This window comes from Ursus americanus, chromosome X (genome assembly GCF_024610735.1).
Source record: "Ursus americanus isolate L20-20 chromosome X, mUrsAme1.1.p, whole genome shotgun sequence".
NCBI lineage: Eukaryota > Metazoa > Chordata > Mammalia > Carnivora > Ursidae > Ursus > Ursus americanus.
Genome location: NC_142164.1, coordinates 65,197,618 through 65,219,792, shown reverse-complemented (window position 1 = coordinate 65,219,792; position 22,175 = coordinate 65,197,618). Strand labels below are relative to the sequence as shown.

The window sequence follows — 22,175 nt, the reverse complement described above, 5'->3', positions numbered from 1 at the left end:
TGGCCATACTAACAAGTTTGGACTTTAATATACATAAGGGGAGTCTTCTGAATTTCTTAAAGCTAGTCACATGCCCAGAATCGGAAGGGGAAAACTGCAAGTGGGGAGACCAGCTGAGAAAGTTCCATAATTGTCTGAGCATAAGGGGATGAGAACCCGTTCTAAAAGAGAAGCAAGATGTTGGAGGAGAATGAGGCAGAAATAGGGAAGTAAGGCCGTTGAGCTAATTTAGGAAATAAAGATGATGACTTGACTTTAGACTGATCATAGTGAAATTATTAAGTTCTTGAGCTCCTGGAATCAGGAAGAATCCTGGCTCTGTAACATCCCAGTTGTGTGACCTTAGACACATTAACATCTCTGTGCCTCAGCTTCTTCAACTGCAAAATGGGGCTAAGAAAATACCTACCATCTAGGATTAAACGGAGGAAGTACTCAATAAATGTTAGCTATCATTTTTACTATTATTATTTTTACAGCAAGCTAAACTTCAGTAGGCAGTTGGAAATGTGAATCAAAGTGCAAAAGGAAAATTACACCAGAGGTTTCTTTTTTTTTTTTTAAGATTTTATTTATTTGACAGAGATAGAGACAGCCAGCGAGAGAGGGAACACAAGCAGGGGGAGTGGGAGAGGAAGAAGCAGGCTCATAGCGGAAGAGCCTGATGTGGGGCTCGATCCCATAACGCCGGGATCACGCCCTGAGCTGAAGGCAGACGCTTAACCGCTGTGCCACCCCGGCGCCCCAAACCAGAGGTTTCTAACTCACCTTGTAGAGATAACAGTCGATCTCAGAGAGTGACTGAGCCTCTGTGAAGGGCAGAGAATGGAATTTTGCAGAATGTTCACATATAGGAGTGGTAAAAGAACGGGTCCAGAAATTGAGAGGCATGAGAGGGAGGGAGAGGTCCTTACCGTGGAGAGGATCTGCGAATCGCCAAGCACAGCGGCTTCCCCTAAGTCCTCAGTCCCTGACACATCCGCAGCGTCGGATGCAAGTGACCTCTTAAAGCCTTCTTTTGGAAGCTCTCTTGTTCAGTTTCCATGGCATTCTGTTCTCTTCTACCTTCTGTGATTATGCATAGAATGTCTCAGCTGAAAGCCCCGGAGCTTACCAGCTCCAGCCCCTTCATTTTACAACGGAAGAGACTAAAGAGCCAGAAAATGGAAGTAGCTTATTCGAGGTTCACACTCAATTGTTCCTTCCTTGTCTGGGTTTTTCCCCGTTTTCTCACTTCCCAGAGTTCTTTGCTCTTTGCTCTCCTATACTTTCTTTAAACTCACCTGTTTCCATAGCTTTCAGGATTGCCTTCAGATCTTTGGTTGCCAAACTGAATTCTCCTACCTTGCCTCTCTCCAGAGCTGCTCTCCCACCCTTCCAACACCTAGCTGGATGTTCCCTTAACACCGCACACACAGCATATCTGAAGCATAATCGTTCCCCACAAGGCTAGCTTCCTTCTTTGACTCTACCATCCTATTAATGGCACCTCCATTCTCCTAGCCAGCTAATCCCTTATCAAATCTTATCAGTTAGTCCTATACAAACGCAGTGGTATTTGTAGGTATATAAATGTCCATGTAGTGCAGTGGTTAAGCACACTGCCATTAGGGACAAAACCGCCTGGGTCATGGGGCGCCTGGGTGGCTCAGTTGGTTAAACGTCAGGATATGATCCCAGGAGCCCTGCGTCGGGCTCCCCGCTCCTCGGAAAGCCTGCTTCTCCCTCTCCCTCTGCCTGCCACTCCCCCTGCTTGTGCTCTCTCTCTGTGTCCAATAAATAAATAAAATCTTTTTAAAAAACTGCTTGGGACCAAATCCTGGCTCTGTGATCTTGGGTAAGTGACTTAGTCGGAACCAGAGGCCATTAAAACAGGAAGAGACCTTAAAGATGCATATTTCTCAGGGTGCCTGGGTGGCTCTGTCGTTTAGGGTTAGACTCTTGATTTTGGCTCAGGTCGTGATCTCAGGGTTGTGAGATTGAGCCCCAAGTCAGGCTCTGGGCTCAGCATGGAGTCTGCTTGGGATTCTGTTTCCCCTCTCCTTTTGCCCCTCCCACTGCTCGCTCTCTCTCTCTCTCTCTCTCTCTTATTTTTTTGACAGAGAGAACAAGAGAGCAAAAGCAGGGGGAGCAGCAGAGGGAGAGGGAGAGGGAGAAGGAGGCTCTCCGCTGAGCAGGGACCCCGATGCAGGACTCGATCCCAGAACCCTGGGATCATGACATGAGCCGAAGGCAAACACTTAACCGACGGAGCCACCCAGGTGCCCCAATAAATAATTTTTCAAAAAGATACATATTTCTTCAAACTTCACCTTTTTCCAAAAAGAAATGTGAATCCCTGAAAAAGTAAATCCCCATAGTTTTGCAAAAAGGAGTCAGGACTGGAATCCAGGGCTGTCGAAGCCCCAGGCCAGTGCACTTTGTACTACACCAATATTGCCCCTTGCTACCCTATTGGCTCTGTCACCACTGCCACCTCCCTAAATAGGATATTTATTACCTTGTGCCTGGATTATTGACACAGTCACCTCTACCTACTCTTGCAAACTCTCGTCCATCCCATCCCCCGTTCGTCCTGCCAAGTTAACTGGCGTCATTTCCATCTTGACATTCCCCTCGCTGAAAAGCTTTTAGTGGTTCCTCGTTGCCTACTAAATAAAATCCAAATGTCCAAACTAGGCATCATAACTCTTCTAAAACCTGGTGTCAGCCCACCTTTTCATGCTTCATTGCCCACACTATCTTTTATACCCCATGACCCAGACGTGCCCAATACTCTCTGTTCCTTGAGCAGCTCACGTATCTTCATGCCCTGTTGCCTTTTTACATACTGTTCTCTGAACTTTGAGTGTCCTCGCTTTGATTTTCCTCCTGGTGAATTCTTACTCAAGGCCCAACTCAAATGTCCTAGGGCATGAACACTTTCCAGATTTCCTTAGTCCAAATGACTCTCTATGATAATATACGTGACAGGAGTTGCCATCATAGATCGGTGTGTAGAAACCGTGAGTTTCCATCTCCCTCTTCCTTTTTTCACCTGTGTTCCCACAGCACATTGCTTATACCTCTCTTTAACACTTATGTCACTTAACCTTGTATTAGAGCTGGTTATTTAAACAACGAGACTCGTCTCATTCGTCTTTGCGTCCTCCATGGCCCCTAACAGAGTTCTTGGTACACAACAGGTACTTAACAAATATTCAATGGAATGAAACAAAAGCTGTGGAGCCAAGTCTTGAGATGCCCCCTCATGAATAATTCAGCGAGACCAATTCCGACATGGAGTGACATGTTGAGAGAAGAGAAATCTGGGACAGCTTGTGGGTAGGTCTCCAACAATGTGCTTCGAAACAGCCTCGATAACTTTCAAGCTGACAGGTAAAGTTCTTATCCCCACATTCTTTAACGTGAGCTGAAGCTTATGCACGCCCAGCACCCCGAGCCAGAGAGTGGGTTACCAATAAGTGAAAAGCAGTGACCAGTGCTGAAGAGGTGAAAGCAGGAGCTCTTTGGAGCCATTTATAAAAGGAAGCTACCATGATCCAGAAATTAACGTTTCCCTGGAAAGGGAATCTTGACCGAGGTCTTTGGATCATTTCCCTTGGAAGAGTGGATAACTGTGATGGGTGATGCAGGCCAAGTAGCTTGGCATGGGTGACACGCCTTTATGGTTTCTCAGTGGCAAGATCTGTTCCAGGCCATTCTGGATACAGCTTTTAGCTAAGGCTGCTGTGCAGCTCGTTCCAATTCGGGAAGTGATGCCTGGGGTATGGCCGAGTTGAAAGATGACTGCATTCTCATGATGACAGCTTAAAGACAGGCCTCAAGTTCACTCCCTTGTTGGCCACCTCCGTTCATTCATTCAGTCGTCATTTATCATATACCTACTGTGTGCCAGGAACACAGGTGCTGATACAGAGATGAATGGCCCCTGCCCTTAAAAAAGTATTATTCTAACGGAGGAGATACAGAGGGAAACAGACAAGATGGTGAACTACCCTAAGTGCCATCACAGAGAAATACAGTGTAGAGGAGAAACAGAGGGATAGAGAAAGTGGGAGGAATAAAACCTAAACTCCGGAATGTAGAACAAAAGGCCACTGGCTACCTCTCACCACTCCTCAGCCTTTGTAAGTGTAGAGTAGACTATCTGAGCTGAGTTTCAGGCAAAGAAGAGTTTGTAAAGAAACAGGGGAAAGGTGGGCGCCTGCGCAGTTCAGTGGGTTAAGCGTCTGCCTTCGGCTCAGGTCCTGATTCCAGGGTCCTGGGATCGAGTCCTGTGTTAGGCTCCCTCCTCAGCGGGGAGCCTGCCTCTCCCTCTGCCTGCCACTCCTCCTGCTTGTGCTCTCTCTCTTTCTCATAGATAAATAAAATCTTTAAAAAAAAAAGATACAGGGAAAAGGTGTTATGGGCAGATTTTATTCCCAAGGCAGTGAGGAGGGTTTTAAGAAGGGGAGTAACATGATTAGATATACATTTCAGAAAGACCACTCTGAAGAATGTTTGGAGAATGGATTGGAAGAGGCCATGAATGGAGGTAGGGAGACAAGAAACTGGTTTACCAATCCGATTGTAAAATTATCAGTCTGTACCAGGACAGTGGAAGTGAAATAAAAAAGAAGAGAAGAAGTCAAAAGACAGGAGGTAAAACCTACAGGGTTTAGTTATTTATTGAATACGGAGTGCAGGAGAGTGAACAGGAAGGGGAAGCTCATGCCGGCTCCCTAGATTCTTTGCTTGGGCAGTTGGTGGATATAATACCGTTCAAAGGCATAAGGGAACACTAGAGGAACAGTAGGCTTAAGAGCAGGAGAGATGAGATTGACATTCAGTATATATGTACTTGGAGACCAGGAATGAGGTGTGACCTGAAGATACAGATTTGCAACTGTCAGGAACTGAAGCCATAGGAGTGGATGAGACTGCTCAGGGAGAGTTTCCAGAGTGATGAGAAGAGAGAATGGAGGGGCGCCTGGCTGGCTCAGTGAAGCTTCTGCCTTCAGCTCAGGTCATCATCCAGGGATCCTGGGATCGAGCCCCGTGTCAGGCGCTCTGCTCAGGGGGAAGCCTGCTTCTCCCTCTCCCGCTCCCCCTGCTTGTGTTCCCTCTCTCGCTGTGTCTCTCTCTGTCAAATAAAATCTTAAAAAAAAAAAAAAAAGAACAGAGAATGGAACCCTGAGGACTATCAAACATTTAAGGAGGGGAGTAAGTGGTGCCTGGCTGGCTCAGTTGGTAGAGCATGCGGCTCTTGATCTTGGGGTTGTGAGTTCAAGCCCCACGTTGAGTTTACTTAATAAAATAATTGGGGGGGGGTCCTGGGTGTCTCAGTCAGTTAAGCGTCTGCCTTCAGCTCAGCTCATCATCTCGGGCTCCTTGGATTGAGCCCCACATCGGGCTCTTTGCTCAGTGGGATGTCTGCTTCTCCTTCTCCCTCTGCCCCTCCCCTGGCTCATTCTATCTCTCTCTGTCTCTCTCTCTATCAAATAAATAAATAAAATCTTTAAAAAAAAATTTTAAGGGGTAGAGTAAGAGCAAAGCATGAAGCCGTCAGAGGTAAGAGAGAGATTAATAGAGAAAAGTGTAACAAAAGTCAAAGGGCATTATGTGGCCACAAACCAGGTTTTAGAGAAATATTTAATGACATTTTTATTTGTATTTTTTAAAAGAATTTATTTTTAAGTTATCTCTACACCTACATGGGGCTCGAACTCACAACCCCGAGATCAAGAGTCGCATGCTCCATTGACTGAGCCAGCCAAGCATCCCTTTAATGACATTTTTATTTTATTTTATTATTTTTTAAAGATTTTCTTTATTTATTTGACAGAGAGACAGTGAGAAAGGGAACACAAGCAGGGGGAGTGGGAGGCTCTCTGCTCAGCGGGGAGCCTGCTTCTCCCTCTCCCTCTCCCTCTGCCTGCAGCTCTGCGTACTTGTGCGTGCTCTCTCTCTCTGTCAAATAAATGAATAAAAGCTTTTTAAAAAATTTTTAAAAGAGTAGATGTTAAAAGTTCTGATCACGGGGTGCCTGGGTGGCTCAGTCAAGCGTCTTCCTTCGGCTCAGGGCGTGATCCCAGGGTCTGGGATCGAGCCCCACATCAGGCTCCTCCGCTAGGAGCCTGCTTCTTCCTCTCCCACTCCCCCTGCCTGTGTTCCCTCTCTCGCTGGCTGTCTCTCTCTGTCAAATAAATAAATAAAAATCTTTTAAAAAAAAGTTCTGATCACAAGAAAAAAATTTCTAACTATATATGGTGACAGATGTTAACTAGATTTATCATGGTGATCATTTCTCAGTATATACAATTATCAAATCATTATCTTATACACCCGAAACTAATATAATGTTACATGTCAATTATACGTCAATAAAAATTATGTATCATATGATGACAATTGCATTTTAAGAGTACATGTAGGGGCACCTGCGTGGCTCAGTCCGTTAGGTGTCTGACTCTTGATCTCAGCTCAGGTCTCGATTTCACGGTCATGGGTTCAAGCCCCGCATTGGGCTTGAACCAGAAAGAATATATGTATGTATTTTCATTGAAAAATGACTGTAATGGGCACCTGGGTGGCTCAGTCAGTTAAGTGTCTCCCTTCAGCTCAGGTCATGATCCCAGGGGCCTGGAATCGAGCCCCACATCGGGTTCCCTGCTCAGAAGGGAGTCTGCTCCTCCCTTTCCTTCTGCCCCTTCCCCCCTTGTGCTTTCTTCCGCTCACTCTCTTTCTCTCTAAAATCTTAAAAAAGAAAAAAAAATGACTGTAAGGTTTCACACCTGTTGGTGAATGTTGTTATCTCGGTGGTAGTGTTACAGACTGCTGTAATTTTCATCCTTATGACTTTTTTTTTGGATTTTCCAGTTTTTCCATAAAGAACATGTGTTCCATGTGTAATTGGCAAACGTGAAAATTAATATAAAAAGGGAAAAAACTCAAAGGAGAAGAAAATGTCAAGGTGGGAGTGGTCAACCGAATGAAACAGGTCCAAGGCAGTAAGACTTGTTCTGAGGGCTGTCCATGGGATTTAGCAACAAAGTGACGGTAGTGAGGACTGTTTCAACCGAGGAGGCAGTGGGGGCAGAAGCCAGATGGGAGTGGAACGGAACCGTGAATGGGAGGTGAAGTGGAGACTGCAAGTACAGAAGAGTCTTTCAGAAAAACTCGGGTAAGAAGGAAAAGAGATAGGGCAAGAGCCCAGTTGAAGATACCATCCAGCTTGAGAATCCCACACCGTTTGGTGGCTTTGAGCGCCCTGAAGAGAGATAGGCTGTGAAGGTCTTCTGACATTCAGATTTCCAGTGGGGGGGGGGTAGAGCAGAGTGTGGAATTGGAAGCAGCAACCAGCTCAGGGAATCAACGTCAGAAATTGCTCTTCGTGGCTCAGAGGCAAACTTCTCGTCCCTCCAACTGAGCAGAACACTCTAGTGCGATGTATGCGGCTACATAATTTAGAATGCGGGTTAATTTTTGGAAAAGAGCTCCCCCCCCACCAAAAAAAAAAAAGCTTGGGATGAGTATGAAAGAATCTTGGGAAGTTATCGTGACTCAGGTGATAACAGGGCGTCTTTATCAAGGTGTGTGGCTCGGTTGTGGGGACAATATTGTCCTCTAGGAATACTGCCAAACCTCGGCGCATTCTAGGGCTCACCCCAGCCCCAGATCTGTGAGGTGAGATGTCAGCAGCGAGTAAGAGCAGTTTGTGTTTATTGCAAAGCACTAGCTCGGATTCAGAAATCAATAACTGCTTGACATTCGGAAAAGCACCCTAACGCTGGCCAGTCCAATGCCACTGAGCACCAATTTCCTAGGAGACAACAAAGTAGTTCAATCATCCTTGTCTTTTGTCGGACGAGAACAGCCAAAATGGAGGCTTAGTCAGGGGATCTGACACTCTTGCTTTACCTCTGAAGCAGATGCCCCCACTGATTATAGAATCCCTCATCTGGACGGGTCTACTTCTGAAGGCGAGGGAGGAGAATCCTAGGGGCATCCAACTAGAGGAGGGTTTCGCTTGAGGAGGCCGAGGGCAGCAAAGCCTTGGAGGACAGCCATAATCTCTGAACGAAAGGCAAGGTGAGGATTGGAAATAGAAGTGAGACAGAATCTTTGCTTGGGAGGCTTGGGAGCAAGATTGTTCTGTTCAGGTGCAAGGAAGAGATAAAGGAAAGTAGGTTAGTTAGAACGGAGGCTGTTCAAGATGAAGATGTGTTAGAGCTGGCTGCTTCAACAAGCCCTCGGAGCTTGTTGCAGGGACTGATTAGGCAGCCTAAAGCCGGTGTACAGGACTAGATCTTATCATCCCCCTTGAGATATCCCCCCCCACCCGCGGCACTGAATTGCCTGAGGCTGGAGCTGAGTTGGCTCCGTGGAAGGCACAAAGCATCGTGGATGGGAGTCCGCGTTGGACTCAAGCTCTTATGGGTGCCCCTCGGGCCCATAGTTTTCTCCCTGAACCGGGTGCCAGAATCCACACTGGTGGAGAGCTGTCCAGGAATCCCTATAGCACATACTCTGGTTCCCTCTCCCCCACAGGATGGGTGGATGTCTGTGGACGGGGAGGTGGGGGCCTCAGGCCTCAGGCAAGGGATTCCAGAGATCTGAATGGGCCTAGGAATCAATCCTCTAATTTGTAGCAGGGTCGGTGGGGGCGGGTGGCGTAGGAACAGAGCCGCCTGGGTTTTCCTACCTGGCCAGCCCACCAGCCCTCCTTTGAGCAGTGCTTCTCAGCAGAAGCCGGGGCCTTTAGGGTGTCAGCAGCCTGGCACTCCCCTAGGTATTGACTTGGTAGTGCTGGGCGGTTCAGAGAAGTAGCAGGGATAGTGGCTGTGATGACCGAGGCAAGGGGATTCGGGATGAGGCATCCGTGATGTTATTGTTGGCAAACTTGGCTGAGGTCCAAGGAGGGAAGGGCAGAGGAGTCCAAAGAGTAAACAGAAACAGTGAACACCAGGGCTTTTATTGGGGGCTTGGTTTACATGTCTTATTGGATCATTGGTTTGAGGGTGTGGGTGAGAGACCAGTAGATTCCTGTTCGGAGGACCTGGGAATGGTTCCTACGAAAAAACAAGATCTCTTGTATATACAATATGATTTCAATGATGGGCATGTGTATATAAGGAAAGAAAACTGGACGGCAAGGACTAAACCACTAACCACTTAAATGGGCAGGGTATCGGCTCGTCAGGATCACTGCCCAAACTTGGACAATTAGCAGAAGGAGCTAAATTCTTCTGGGTGCTTTTCACTTCTCCCTTCAAACTTGACACTTGGCCCTATTTTTCTGGCCGTGACCTGGACTTCTGTCTGATTCTTCACCCCTACCTGCTACCTCTAGTCTCCTTGGGTCAAAATCCAGGACTGGATTCAACCTAGGAACTTTCTACCCCTGCAGAACTCCCTGGGTCCTACAGTGCACACTCTCCCGGCTCCCTCCCCAAGAGCAGAAAGATCAGGATATGGACATCAAGCTGTATCGGCTGAAACAAGCAACATTAGGACAGAAGCCCCAAAGTTCCAACGTTCCATTTCATTTTCTTCACTTGGCTACCTGATCTGATTAAAGGACATGGAACTTTCTGGAATCTTTTGCAAGCATACCTTCTGTTGGTGCACTGATCAGACATCAGTGAGCCGTAGTACCATGCCTCAAACCCCAGGAATTAGGGTCTTCATAAAATACAAAAACAGAGGCAAAATGAATTCCAAATTGCAGGGAGTGGCTATGGTATTGGTTCAGGCTCTATTTCCAGGAAATCTATGAGCTCCACGAAGCACCACCTCACCTTCAGGCTTTACTGTTGGTAGAATGAGTGTGCCATCCTACGTGGACCTGGTTCTGGGATATTTCATACACTTAGGCCTTTTGGGGGGGGGTATTGAAACAATTTTGCTTTTGTTCCCCGCTCAAAACTGTCCTGAGAGCAAAAGTTATATGCCTAACTGTCGAGTGAATTGGTGCACTATCTGGGTTTAGTTCTTCAGAAAACCCCTCAAAAAAATATAGGTAACTCCCTCGAGTTGACCTCTTTTTTAATTTTTTTTGAAGATTTTATTTATTTATTTGACAGAGAGAGAAAGAGAGACATCCGGTGAGAGAGGGAACACAGGCAGGGGGAGTGGGAGAGGAAGAAGCAGGCTCCCAGCGGAGGAGCCTGATGTGGGGCTCAATCCCAGAACACCAGGATCACGCCCTGAGCCGAAGGCAGACGCTTAACGACTGAGCCACCCAGGCGCCCGTCTTTTTTAATTTTTTAAAAAGATTTTATTTATTTATTTGAGAGAGAGAGCACAAGCAGGGGGAGGGGTTGAGGGAGAAGCAGGTCCCTGCTGAGCAGGGACCCCCCCCCCCCCGCAAGCGGGACTCGATTCTGGGACCCTGAGATCAGAATGTGAGCTTAACCAACCGACTAAACCATCCAGGCTCTCCAGGTTGACCCCTTTTAGAATACGAATCCCTGGGGGCACAGACTCATTCACATAATTACGTGTCTTTTTTTGAAAATGATTTGTGAAAACCAACACCAATTATGAACACAGGACCACTTCCATATTTCCCGAGCAGCCCTTAACTGGAGACAGTTTGCATAAACTTTCCCCAGCCTGAGCCCATGGGGTGGGGACTTTTGAGATGGTCTGCACATTTTCAGGGTTAGTCGTTTCCTTAGTCCAGTGGACCCTTTTGGGAAGAGTTTTTGCCTGTGTGTCTTAAGCAGCATTTAAAATGCAAGCTGTCCCCTTTGATTTCTGAGCCATACAGCAATGCTGTCTCATTGATCAAAGCCGTACAAAATGCCACATTTTGCTCTGTAATGAGGCCCAGGGACGGGCTGGATGATGGACTCCACATGCGAGGCAGGGCCGCACGGCATGCCATCTGAGAAAGCCTTGCGATTGCCAGGCCCAGCAAGCAGCCCCGCTCCGCAATGGAATGATCAGAGCTCCCAGCAGCCTGCTGATTCTGCGGCTGAGGTCTGAGGCTCTCAACTCGGTTGCTGTGGCTGGTGAGATGTGCTCCGAGATTATGGGAGCGGTTTCCTCCATCCTCTGTTCTGGTCCTGGGTGGAACAAGAATGCGGAAAGCCCTGGCTTGGGCTGACGTTTGAGCCATGCCCGAGAGAAGGCAGGCTGACATCGGGGCCTCTATGGTGTGTTTAGAGACCTAAAGGCGCTCTCCCTGAGTGGATCTGAGGAAGTGAGCAGGCGGATGTGAAGTTGTAAAAGATTCTCCCCAAACCCCCATTGTAGGACAAAAGCGTGCTTAGGATTTGAGACAGAAGCTGATTTAGGAGCAAATGGATGTACATTGCTCACTGTAATCCAGTTTTCCTCCCGTCTTCCCCCGCCCCGCCTATGCCCTCCCTTCTCACTCCTCGCTTTTCCTCTCTCTTTTTCTCCCTGGCAGCGGCAGGACCCCATCCAGAAGACGTGGGCAAGTCACAGTAAATAGGAAGAGGACAAGTTGATTCTAGCAACCATTTTTTAAAATACAGCTACAAACTATTCAAATAGACTTCCTGTAGCCTAGAACTACACACAGTACTAGACTCACCCTAGAGAAATCCTGCCAGAACTCCAAGGAACAGTGAGTACACACTGATATTGACCCATGGTTTCCCTTCCTAGGAGCTCTGCTAAAGGAGCTCTCTCTTCTGGTCAAACAGGTCTGCCCACCGTTCCCTAAACACATCTCACTGCTTGCTGTCACCTGGAATGCTTGGACTCTCCATCTCCTTTATGACCCAAGTTCAACTCTGCCTCTTCCACTAAACCTACATTGGAACGCCTTCTGGCACCTCATATCTACATCTGGCATGTAGGACGTAATCCATTGTTGTAGGTACCCCCTCTCTCCTGTTAGCTGAGAACCTTCTAGAGTCAGGAACCAGTCTTTACTCTGATTCGCAGCTGGACCTGTGGAGCGGCGCGAGCTGCGACATAGTGGTTAAACAACCACGTTCCAGAGCCGGATTGCCTGGGTTCAAATCCAGCCTTGTTGCTAGCTGGATGACCTCAGTCTTGTCGCCTAACATCCATGTGCCTCAATCCCCTGGAACGGGGGAATAGTAACAATGCCTAGTGCACAGGGTTACTTTGAGAATCAAACAAAGTAATACTTGCAGAGCGCCTTGAATGTTGCCTTTCACGCGTGGCATAGTCGGGAAGCACTACTCTTTATCCACTTAACTCCACTGTATACTCAGCAGGAATCCCCAGGTGCCAAAGGATAGCAGGCAGCCTCACCCCACCCCCCACCCCCATGGTGTCCAGCTCAGTTGTGCCTTATACCAAGTTTACCAGACGCTCCCTAGAGGAATTCCCTACCTGGCTTTAACTGTCCTGCATACTCCGATCCCCTCGGCTGACCGATGGTGTCTTCCACAGCCATCCATCACAGCCCTCCTTTCTGTCCCCAGACACGCCCTGCCCGTTCCTACTGCTGTGCCTCTACTCCCACTCTTCCGCCTCCCTGCAGTGCTGCTCCTGCCCTTCCCCTTTCAAACTCCCACCCGGCCTTTCTCGCTGCACTCAAGCCTCACCTCCTCTAGAAAGCCTTCCGCGATGACGTCCGCTACGCTCATCGTCCCCCTCCTCAATCTTCCTCAGCACTGAACGTCCGAACCACATAACTGAACATATAAAGAGAGTTTTTCATGGTGACTTCTTGAGTCTTGGTCTTGTCTCCTCAGGAAGTTGATAACTTCCTTAAGAACAGCTGGGAGGTTTTCCCCTCTTCTGCCACCTACCCCTTCCTTACCTTTCTCAGCCTGGGTGCCCAGGAGGTCAAGGGCAGAAGCCAGGGGACCAGTTCTGTCGACTTCCCTTATTTCTCTGCAGCCATTCAGGACACAGAATTAGCAGGGTCTTCAGGGAAACCCTCCTTCAAACTGGCCCGGCCCTTCAGTTAATGGTTGACACTCTCTGTTTACCTTAATGATTGCCAAGGTCTGTGGCGGCACGTCATGTGCTTGCGGTTCAACTGCCTTGGCCCTGAGGGTAGAAGGCAGTGGGTTCTGGCGTGGGATCGGAAATGTGTTGGTCCTTCCCCAGCCACTCGGGACACTGACACTAAGCAACAGGCCAAAGGGCATCCTGGTCCTGCCGTCTGGGGGAAGCACTACCATCCCCACCACCTTGACGTCAATGGGCTGGTAGGCACTGCCCATGCCTTCTTTTCTCCCCATAGTCGTATGGTTTTAGAGGCTGGGACCTGGAAGGGATGGCAGGGATGGCCCCCAGAGCAGGAGCCGTCTCTGCAACTCGCCCGCACACTGGATCTCCCCATGGCCAGGGGATGGGGGAAGCCTGAGGGCTGTTAACAAGCCCAGGTCCAGGTTAGCCTCCCAGATGGGCTAAACATGGGCACATGGGTGACAGGGATGCCCCCCTCCCTCTGGGACAGGGCAGCAACTCCAGGCTATGTGATCTGTCTCACCAAACCCATTGGGAGCTCAGGGGATCAATCTTATTTAATGATTGTGTGTGGGAGGAGGCGGGGCTGGTTAATGTTTGTCTGGTTCCTCTTGGGCTGTGGGCCATATCTGGCTCCGAGCCATATCTGGCTCCGGCCCTGGGCTCTTTGTCCCTCCCCTGGACTGGGCTGACAGTACCTAGTGGCATAGTGCAGACACGCCTGTAGACATTCCCTGGGGAAGGGCAGCAGCAGCCAGGTGAGGAAGCTGGGGACTGGGGGAGGTGGGCTGGGGAGGGAAGAGCTGGGGTGGCATGGGGGGCAGAAATGGGGGCTGGGGAGAGTCCTGGGCTTCGCCTTCTCTTGGCCTCTACACTCTGCGTAGAGTGAGGTCCCTCCTGCCAGGAGCCAGGCTTGCTTAGCCTCTCTCTGGAGCCTTCAACTGTTACCCTATTTCCGAGCTCACAGTGGCTTCTCTTCTCCCCCTTTTATTCCCAGCTATGGATTCCCTTCATCCTCACAGGGCTGAATTCCCAGGAAGACTTGAGGCCCCCCCCCCGCCCTCCGGGCACAGGGTGGCCAAGCTCGTCTCTTTAAGACGTTTCCTGCCAAAGAGGGTTAGGGTTTGGTGGGACCGTGGGGCACTGCCAGGTACCCTGCTCCTTCCCTGACTAGAAGGTAAACCAGGCACGCAACCAACCTGGGGTTGCGGGCGGATGAACACCGGGCACTCAGCAGGTGCAGAGGGACAGCCAGCCGGGCTGGGATTTGGGAGCATGGCTTTGCGTTTTCTTGAGGGAGGGAGGCAGACTCAAGCTGAGCTGGGAGTCACTGATGATCTGGAGGTCTAAAGGAGGGGTGGCCCCCCAGCTGTCTGGAAGTTGTTCCAGCTGTTGGGGACAGCACGGCAGAGGGCACAGACTTAGAAAAGGAGGTGGGGAAAGGAGGCTCTAGACAAGAGGGGTTCGAATGGAGAGACTTACAGATGAGGGTGCGGCAGAGCAATGGGCAAGGGACCCACACTTTGGCGAGGGGTCAACATGAGTCCCAAGTTAAGCTCCAGACTTGCTTAGCAGCTGTGTGGTAAGTTACTCAGCTTCTCTGAGCCTCCACGGCTCCATCTGTGAATTGGAGGCAATAAGCCCCAGCTCCCAGGCTTGTTGTGAGGATGGGAGTTAATGAACACGCAGCTCCTGGAACACTATCGGCATTCCATAAACGGTGGCTGGTATGTTACAATCAGCCCAGGTAGAGAGCAACAGGAAGTCAGAGAGTTGACGGAGGAGAAAGAGGGTGTAGTCCAACAGAGTGAGTAAGGGAGCTGACATTAACAGTTCCTACAAAAAGACCATGGCCGAGTGAGCAAAGGAGAAAACTGGAATGAGCTAGAGTGACCCTGACCCCAGCCTGGTCACAATATATATGGCAGGGCGGAGAGGACGAGCCAAGTGCCTGAGGTGTCCTGGGGCCACAGGGCGGAGGTAGGGAAGAGAAGCTGGCGGGGGGTGGGGGGTGCGGGGGGGCCCTGGAGAAGTTCGGCCTTGGCCACACCACACTGACTGACGAAGGCAGCCTGAAATTCCGGAAGAAATCCCAAAGAAAGACCCTTGTCCTTTCCTGGCCAGAGACTGCTTGTGAAGTGGGGGGAGGAAGTGTAGAGTGTGAGGCTGAACAGAACCTCAGTCCAGCCAGGGCCCTCCTCTCGAACCAAAAAACCCCAGGATTTCCTGTAGTTGGAAGGAGGGACAGGGAAGAGGTGGCAGCAGAAAGAGAGAGAGAGAGCCCTGATGAAGGGATATGTGTGCACGCGTACATGTGTGCCCGCGTGTGTGCGTGTGTGCGTGCGTGTGTGTGCATGTACCCACACATGCGAGCACACGTGGGAAGGAGTCGAGTTTTGAGCTGTGGACCAGGTCTCAGTGAGAATGCAGAGTATGAGAGGCTGTCCAGGGCGGTGCAAGGAACAAAGGCTTTGAGGTGAGAAGAAAAGAAATTGGAAACTTGACTCTACCATTTCGCAGAGCTGCCATTGAGGCAAGTTATTTAACCTCTCTGAGCCTCAACTTCCTTGTCTGAAAAATGGGGATAATATTACAGGACTGTCGCATGGACTAAGTGCGACCTCCTGATCTTGAACTGTGCTTGGGTGCCTGGGCCAATCGGAATCAGAGGACAGGTCCAGGGCCCAAGCCAGGGGAGTCTTGTCTAATTAAACACGAGAGCAAGAACAGGTCTGGAGCAACGTGGAGCATAGCAATACTTGGACTTTAACCCAAAGTCACAAAAACGGTTTGGATTTCAAAATCAGGTCCCTCCCCTGGATGTTTTTAGAATGAAACCCTTGAGATACTGATGTTGACATAGGGATAAGCTCTCCATCCAAAGGGGAGAGCAAAAGTCGAGATCCCAATGACCACACGAGGGTGCTTACGGCCCCCAAAGGGAGCTTACTGGCTACGTCCCAGAGGGCGCAAAATAAGAGGTGCAGAGCTGCAAGAACCTAACCATTCAGGAGTGGCCAGGCTGACTGAGGAGCACCCTGAGGAACAGAGAGAACAGCTCAAGTGTGCTCGGCAGTTTGAGGAAGCCGCCCGAGAAAGGTCAGGCAGGGAGATCAGAACAGATCAGGACGCAGTGGAAAGCCCTGGGAAGGAAGGAGAGGGAGAGTTACCAGTCGATAGGAAACGGGAGAAGGCGCTAGAGGAGAATACAAGCCAGACCAGTTTTGAATCTCCTTGTTTCTAAAAACACTCACAGACAGGCGCCTGGGTGGCTCAGGCGGTGAAGTGTCCGACTCTTGGTTTCGTCTCAGGGCATGATCTCGGGGTCATGAGATCGAGCCCGGCGTTGGGCTCTGTGCTGGGGGTGGAGCCTGCTTAAGATTCTCTCTCTCTCCCTCTCCCTCTGTCTACCCCCCAACCCACCGGCCCACACTGACTCTCTGTCTCTCAAAAAACAAATAAAAAAATAAAAGCACTCATAGAAAGAAAAATTATAATTCTAGCCAAGGTGGTAGAGCGTATGGGCTCGGGAGATAGCTTGGCCTGGCTCCAATCCCACTTCCGTCACACACGAATTGCATTGACCCGTGGGACCTTTGGACAAGTCCCTTCACCTTTCTTTACCTCAGTTTCCTCTTGTGTGACGTGAGGATTAAAAGCAATACCTACCTCACGGGCTTGTTCTGAGGTTTACATGAGGTCGTGCACGTGCAAGGCCTGGCCTCACGGGTGCTCAGTAAATGGTTACTCTTAATAATGTTCCTTGACCACCTGCTCGTGAATCTAATGTATGTCACCAGATGAGGCATTTCTGTACGGTTAACCATCATGCCTCCTGTGGCAGCCCTGCCTTCAGAACCCGGGCTGAGGAGAAAGGGCACCCATGCTCTTGCTTCCCCAGGCTGGTTTAGGCCCCAGCGTGAGCTCACGAAGTACTCTATGTCCCGTGGACCATCCCTTCGTCCCCTGGGTTCTTTCATCCCATTTCTCAACTTTTCCATGATAATATCTTCCCCCTCCCCCTACAACAGAGAAGAGCACCCCGACCTTGATACAGGGCTTCTGCCACCACCACTACCCCTGCATTGGGGGCAGGAAATGCCCTACATTTCCCACGGGTCCAGGCCTGTGTGCTCTCCTCACACCCAGTTCCGTGCTTCCAGCATGATCTACTTTCAACTTAGTGGCAGAAGTGGTGGGGGGGGGGGCCTTCTTTGCCTGCCCAAAGCACAGAGGGGAATTTCTTCCAGAGAGCCACTGGCAGGCTCAGGAAACCAGGAGGTTACGATGTACATTTGATGTTGGGGGCAGGGCAGCCGGGAACAGCCTGTTCTATCTCCGGACATGATAGGTGGACGGCAGCACTGGGAAACAAAAAGAGGGACATTGGTTTTGGCAGACCACCCAGTTCCCCGAAGCAATGTGTTTTCTCTTCCCGATAAGGTGCTTACCTCCCTTGATCATCAGCTTGGAAACCGGAGCGAGCTGAGAACTTTTTGCAGGTGGCTTCACTGAAGCTCACATTAACCCTGGGTATTAACCGCATTTCTAGATGAGCGAGCAGGCCCAGGGGAAGTCAGGAGCTAGCTCGTGGTCGTGTTAGGCGAAGGACCCGGATTCAACCGCAAAGGCATAGGACTCTTCCCTGTCCCATCTTCCAACCTTCTGTTTGCTTGTTAACTTTTGCTTTCTTGCTCTGGTTTTTACTCACCACGTGCCCACCTGTCATCCGAAGCTCAAGGAGGGATGGTCAGGGTGTGCTCCGTGACCCCGGAGTTGGAGCGTACTCAGGGGTCCGCAGCTGCCGTGTTTCCTGTGCTCTCGTGGGGAGCATTAACCCTTGCTTTTGTCGTCGTTCTTAACGGCTGGCTTTGGCTTTTGCCAACACCTGCTGCAAAAGCACGAAGGGCAGACCGGGGAAAGAGCCTAAACCTCGGCTTGAGTGTTTCATTCTACTCTTAACACTTCTTAGCTGTGTGACCTTGAGTAAGTTACTTATCGGAGCTCTGGCCCCCTCATCTGGAAAGACTGGGGTAAAGTCCTTGCAGGCTTGCTGAGTGGCTCCAAAGAAAGAATGTATGGGAAAAAGCTTAACACGGTTCCTGGCTTGGGACATAACGAGCGAGCTCACCCATACATAGCATGCAGGGGATCTCAACCCAGGAAAAATCCTGCTGACCCTAAGTTTTGAGCAGAGTCATGGGGGACTGCCTCAGCCCAGAGCCTCCTGGTGCCCTTGGGTCCCCTCTTACATGCACCTGTCTTTGTTCCATCTCCCCCCACCCCCCGCCATAGCCATTCTTCTGGTGGGGCTGTGGGGCGGGTGCGGCGATGGACCGGGCGGGCACAGAACAGGTGGGTGCAGGCTGGGTGTCCGGCGCTGGGACACAAGTGCTCTGTGTGTAGGGTGGGCGGAAGTCAGGGCGTTTGATCTGAATTCTAAAGGGCGTTGTTCAGAGCCCCACAAAGGTCCCATTGTGCAGACACTGGGTATAAAGCAGCATATGACTCCCCAGCACCGGGCGGCGATGAATTGGAACGCAGGCGCGGACCCAGGGACCACTCCCCCTGCACAGACATGAGACCATAGGGGACCTGTCTGGGTGGCCTCAGGGATAGGCGCTCCCCAAGGTAACGGGCTTTGTTAGGTTCGCCCCAGGTCCAGGGCTAAGGAGCTGGGGGATGGGGAGCTAAAGAGGATGGCTGGTGGCAGAACCAAATGGGCCTGGTAAAGAAAGGGGCTCTGGAGAGGCAAGAATGTTGGATGAAAGCGAAGAGGGGAGATGGGGCTCAGGGAGGTCAAGTCAAGTGAGGAGGAGGAGGAGGAGGAGGGGGAAGAGGAGGAAGAGGAGGAGAGGCTGGCAAGGGCCATGGGCTGATGAGGAAAGCGATGACCATCCTTCTTCCCTTCCTGTCACTGGCTCTTGGAAGGGGTGACGGGGGCGGGGGGGTGTGTCGGGCAGGGTTACGGTGCCCAGCCTTCTGCCCCAGCTTTCTGCCAGCTTGCCTTGTGGCTCGTGTTTTGCAGGTGTGAATGAGGCAGGATGAACTGGACAGGTTTGTACACCTTGCTCAGCGGCGTGAACCGGCATTCTACTGCCATCGGTCGAGTATGGCTCTCGGTCATCTTCATCTTCAGGATCATGGTGCTGGTGGTGGCCGCAGAGAGCGTGTGGGGTGACGAGAAGTCTTCCTTCATCTGCAACACCCTTCAGCCCGGCTGCAACAGCGTCTGCTATGACCACTTCTTCCCCATTTCCCACGTGCGCCTGTGGTCCCTGCAGCTGATCCTGGTGTCCACCCCGGCTCTCCTCGTGGCCATGCACGTGGCTCACCAGCAGCACATAGAAAAGAAAATGCTGCGCCTCGAGGGTCACGCGGACCCCCTGCACCTGGAGGAGGTGAAAAGGCACAAGGTCCACATCGCAGGGACACTGTGGTGGACCTATGTCATCAGCGTGGTCTTCCGGCTGCTGTTCGAGGCCGCCTTCATGTACGTCTTTTATCTGCTCTACCCCGGCTACGCCATGGTGAGGCTCGTCAAGTGCGAGGCCTACCCCTGCCCCAACACCGTGGACTGCTTCGTGTCCCGCCCCACCGAGAAAACCGTCTTCACGGTCTTCATGCTGGCCGCCTCGGGCATCTGCATCATCCTCAACGTGGCCGAGGTGGTGTACCTCATCGTCCGGGCCTGCGCGCGCCGAGCCCAGCGCCGCTCCAATCCGCCCTCCCGCAAGGGCTCCGGCTTCGGCCACCGCCTCTCCCCTGAGTACAAGCAGAACGAGATCAACAAGCTGCTGAGCGAGCAGGACGGCTCCCTGAAGGACATACTGCGCCGCAGCCCCGGCACGGGCGCCGGCCTGGCTGAGAAGAGCGACCGCTGCTCGGCCTGCTGATGCCGCGCACCAGGCAACCTCCCATCCCACCCCCCACCCCACCCCCCACCCCCCCCCACCCCCCGCCGCCCCGGGCCTGCCTCTCCTTCTCCTCTGCCGGGGTGCAGGCCTCGGCCTGCCAGGCACTGCTCCATCAAAACCTCCCTTCCCTCCCTGGTTTCCCTTCCTCCCAGGGCCTTCTGTCTGAGGGGCCGAAGGGGTGGGGAGCCGGAGGCCACCCACGCCAGGGCTCAAGGTTGTCGGGGGTGTAGGCAGCGCTTCTTGTCTGTACCCCCTGTCCCCTTCCCTCTCCCTCTCCCTGGGGCCACTGGGGACAAGAGATAGGAAGCTCTGACAGCATCTCCAATTATGAAACTAATCTTAACCCCGTGTTGTCAGATACCCTATTTCGGGAGTCACATCAGTGGGGAGGGACGTGGGCAAGCGGAATGGAAGGAGGGTGCTGGGGACATGTGGGTGGAGAAGGGAGGGTAGTCAAGGCAAGAAAAGGAGGAACAGCACTTTGCCGGCCACAAGAAAAAGGAGGACATGTCCGGGGTGGAGGAATTAGGGAGGGAGGAGCAGGCAGATAAGTCGGAGTGGGGGTTGGTCAGGGCCGCCTTTGCCTCTCGTTCCCAAGGCCTCTCTGTGCCTGAAATGTTACACATTAAACAGGATTTTACAGTAAACGAAGGGGTGGCTTGTGTGTTTGTTGAGTTCTTTCTCCTGCAACCTCTGACCTCCCCCTGGATGAGCTGGCCTTGGTTTTTGCTGATCTAGAAAGCAATGGGCAACGGCAATAGTGAGACCCTGAGCCATTCTTGCCTCGGTTCTTGTTTGTGTGTTTGTTTTGGGTTTTTTTGGTTTGGTTTGGTTTGGTGTGGGCTTTTGGTTTGGGGGGGGGGGGCTTAAAAATGTTTTAATCACAGCTCTATGGGGATCAGATGCCCTGACCCCCTTCCTCTCCTTTTATTTTTTTCATCCATTCTAAGTATAGTTTATCGAGTTTTCATAGTTGCTTGCAGTTTTGTAAACATGGCTGCAATATATTATAAAACATTTACATTACCTCAAGAAGTTTCCTTGGGCCCCTTTCTCTCATTTGAAAAACATTAAAATGACAACTCCATCTGGAGAGACAGGAAATGATAGAGAGATTTCACAAGTCGGTGAGGGTAGCACACGTTCCCTGGGCGAGGGCCCCTCCCCCGAGCTCCTGGGAGAAATATCCCCCTTCCTCTCTTGAAACTGTGAAACTCGGTGCTCACTGCAAACTGATGCCCCCACAAGCCACCTGCTGGACTGCACCGTGACTCTGACCCCTCTCCTGGATTGGACATAACCCCTAATTCTACCCTCGTCCCCAGTTTCCTTCCCTAAGGAATCAATGCCTCCCGTCCCTGAGATGTCTCCAAATGCAGGTCAGACATTACATTGGGGGAGGGGTCTCCTCACCCCATCTCCTCACTCTGAAGCAGCAGGTAGCCTCCCCGCCCTCTGGCAGCTGTGATGGGAAAAGCCCCAAGCTGGGACTTGACCAAGCTGGTTTCGAGGCCTAGTTCTGTCCCTTAGGAGTAAGACATTCCCTTCCCCAAGCCTCAGTTTCCCTGTGAGCAAACAAAGGCTGGCCTAGCACATGGCTAAGCTCCCTTTAGCACTCTGGGCTTCTGGGATTCCTAAGAGGCTTCCCCAGACTGACAGGGGTTTCCTCATCTCAGAGTTGCTGCCCTCACGAGGTTAAAAGCTCCCCTCGCCTCAGTTCCCCTACCTCTTAACAGAAAAAATGATTTGCCACCCCCTGTCAGAGTATGGTGTCTCTATGTGACACGTACATCAGAAAGGAAGAGAAAATCAGGCATTTTCTCTTATCAGAACTGTTCTCCTCTAGAAACAGTCTTTCCCCTTCAGACAGAAAGCAGGGAAGGTTTTCTCATTCGAGAAGTTTTCTCCTTTAGAAAAGAAAGGAGAGAGTAAGCCTTTCCCCCACACTCGACAATCCCTGAGAGGCAGCTTCCCTGTTTCTTAAAAGAGACAGATTACTTTTCTGGAAAAAAAAAAAAAGTCCTTTCTCTTTAGAAAGCGACACCATATCCTGTGAGAAGAGAGGTCCCCATCCCCAGGTCTCCCAGGGCAGGAGAGATTCCTTTTCTCATCAAAATCTTCCCCCCCACCAACAACAGAGCACAAAGAACACAGAGCATCTCTTCTCTGTCCAAAAGGCCATCAAGAAAAAGATTTTTCTCTTTAAAAATTCCCTCCTGGTTCCACACAAGAACCTCCTGCCGTCCCCACATGGAGAACGACGAAATCCGTCATCATCTCAGATACCTAGTTTCTCTTCAAATGATTCTACGGTTCTCCTACGAGAATCTCCCTTGGAAAGAGCCTCCG

At 50.9% G+C, this 22,175-nt stretch overlaps 1 protein-coding gene and 1 long non-coding RNA gene across 4 annotated transcripts in view; one reads left to right on the top strand and one right to left on the bottom strand.

Moving 5' to 3' along the window:
- Positions 1–12,228, bottom strand: part of LOC148106929 (uncharacterized) — a 29,304-nt gene extending 17,076 nt beyond the window's left edge. The window contains exon 1 of the long non-coding RNA XR_015723433.1: positions 915–12,228. This is a non-coding gene — a long non-coding RNA (uncharacterized LOC148106929). The remainder of the gene's footprint in view (positions 1–914) is intronic.
- Positions 12,229–13,077: 849 nt separating this feature from the next.
- On the top strand, positions 13,078–20,477 carry GJB1 (gap junction protein beta 1). Of its 3 annotated transcripts, none has more exons than XM_087860137.1 (2): positions 13,078–13,148; positions 18,938–20,477. In XM_087860137.1, the coding sequence occupies exon 2, from the start codon at positions 18,954–18,956 to the stop codon at positions 19,803–19,805; it is 852 nt and encodes a 283-aa protein (XP_087716263.1). In that variant the 5' UTR covers positions 13,078–13,148; positions 18,938–18,953; the 3' UTR covers positions 19,806–20,477. The 3 variants fall into 3 exon arrangements, with proteins under 3 accessions (XP_087716263.1, XP_045644728.2, XP_087716264.1); XM_045788772.2 differs by lacking the exon at positions 13,078–13,148 and adding an exon at positions 13,573–13,667; XM_087860138.1 differs by lacking the exon at positions 13,078–13,148 and adding an exon at positions 14,914–18,540.
- The last annotated feature ends 1,698 nt before the right edge of the window (positions 20,478–22,175 follow it).

Coding starts and splice junctions, on each gene's coding strand:
- GJB1 (XM_087860137.1), top strand. CDS start 18,954: ATGAACTGGACAGGTTTGTACACCTTGCTCAGCGGCGTGAACCGGCAT.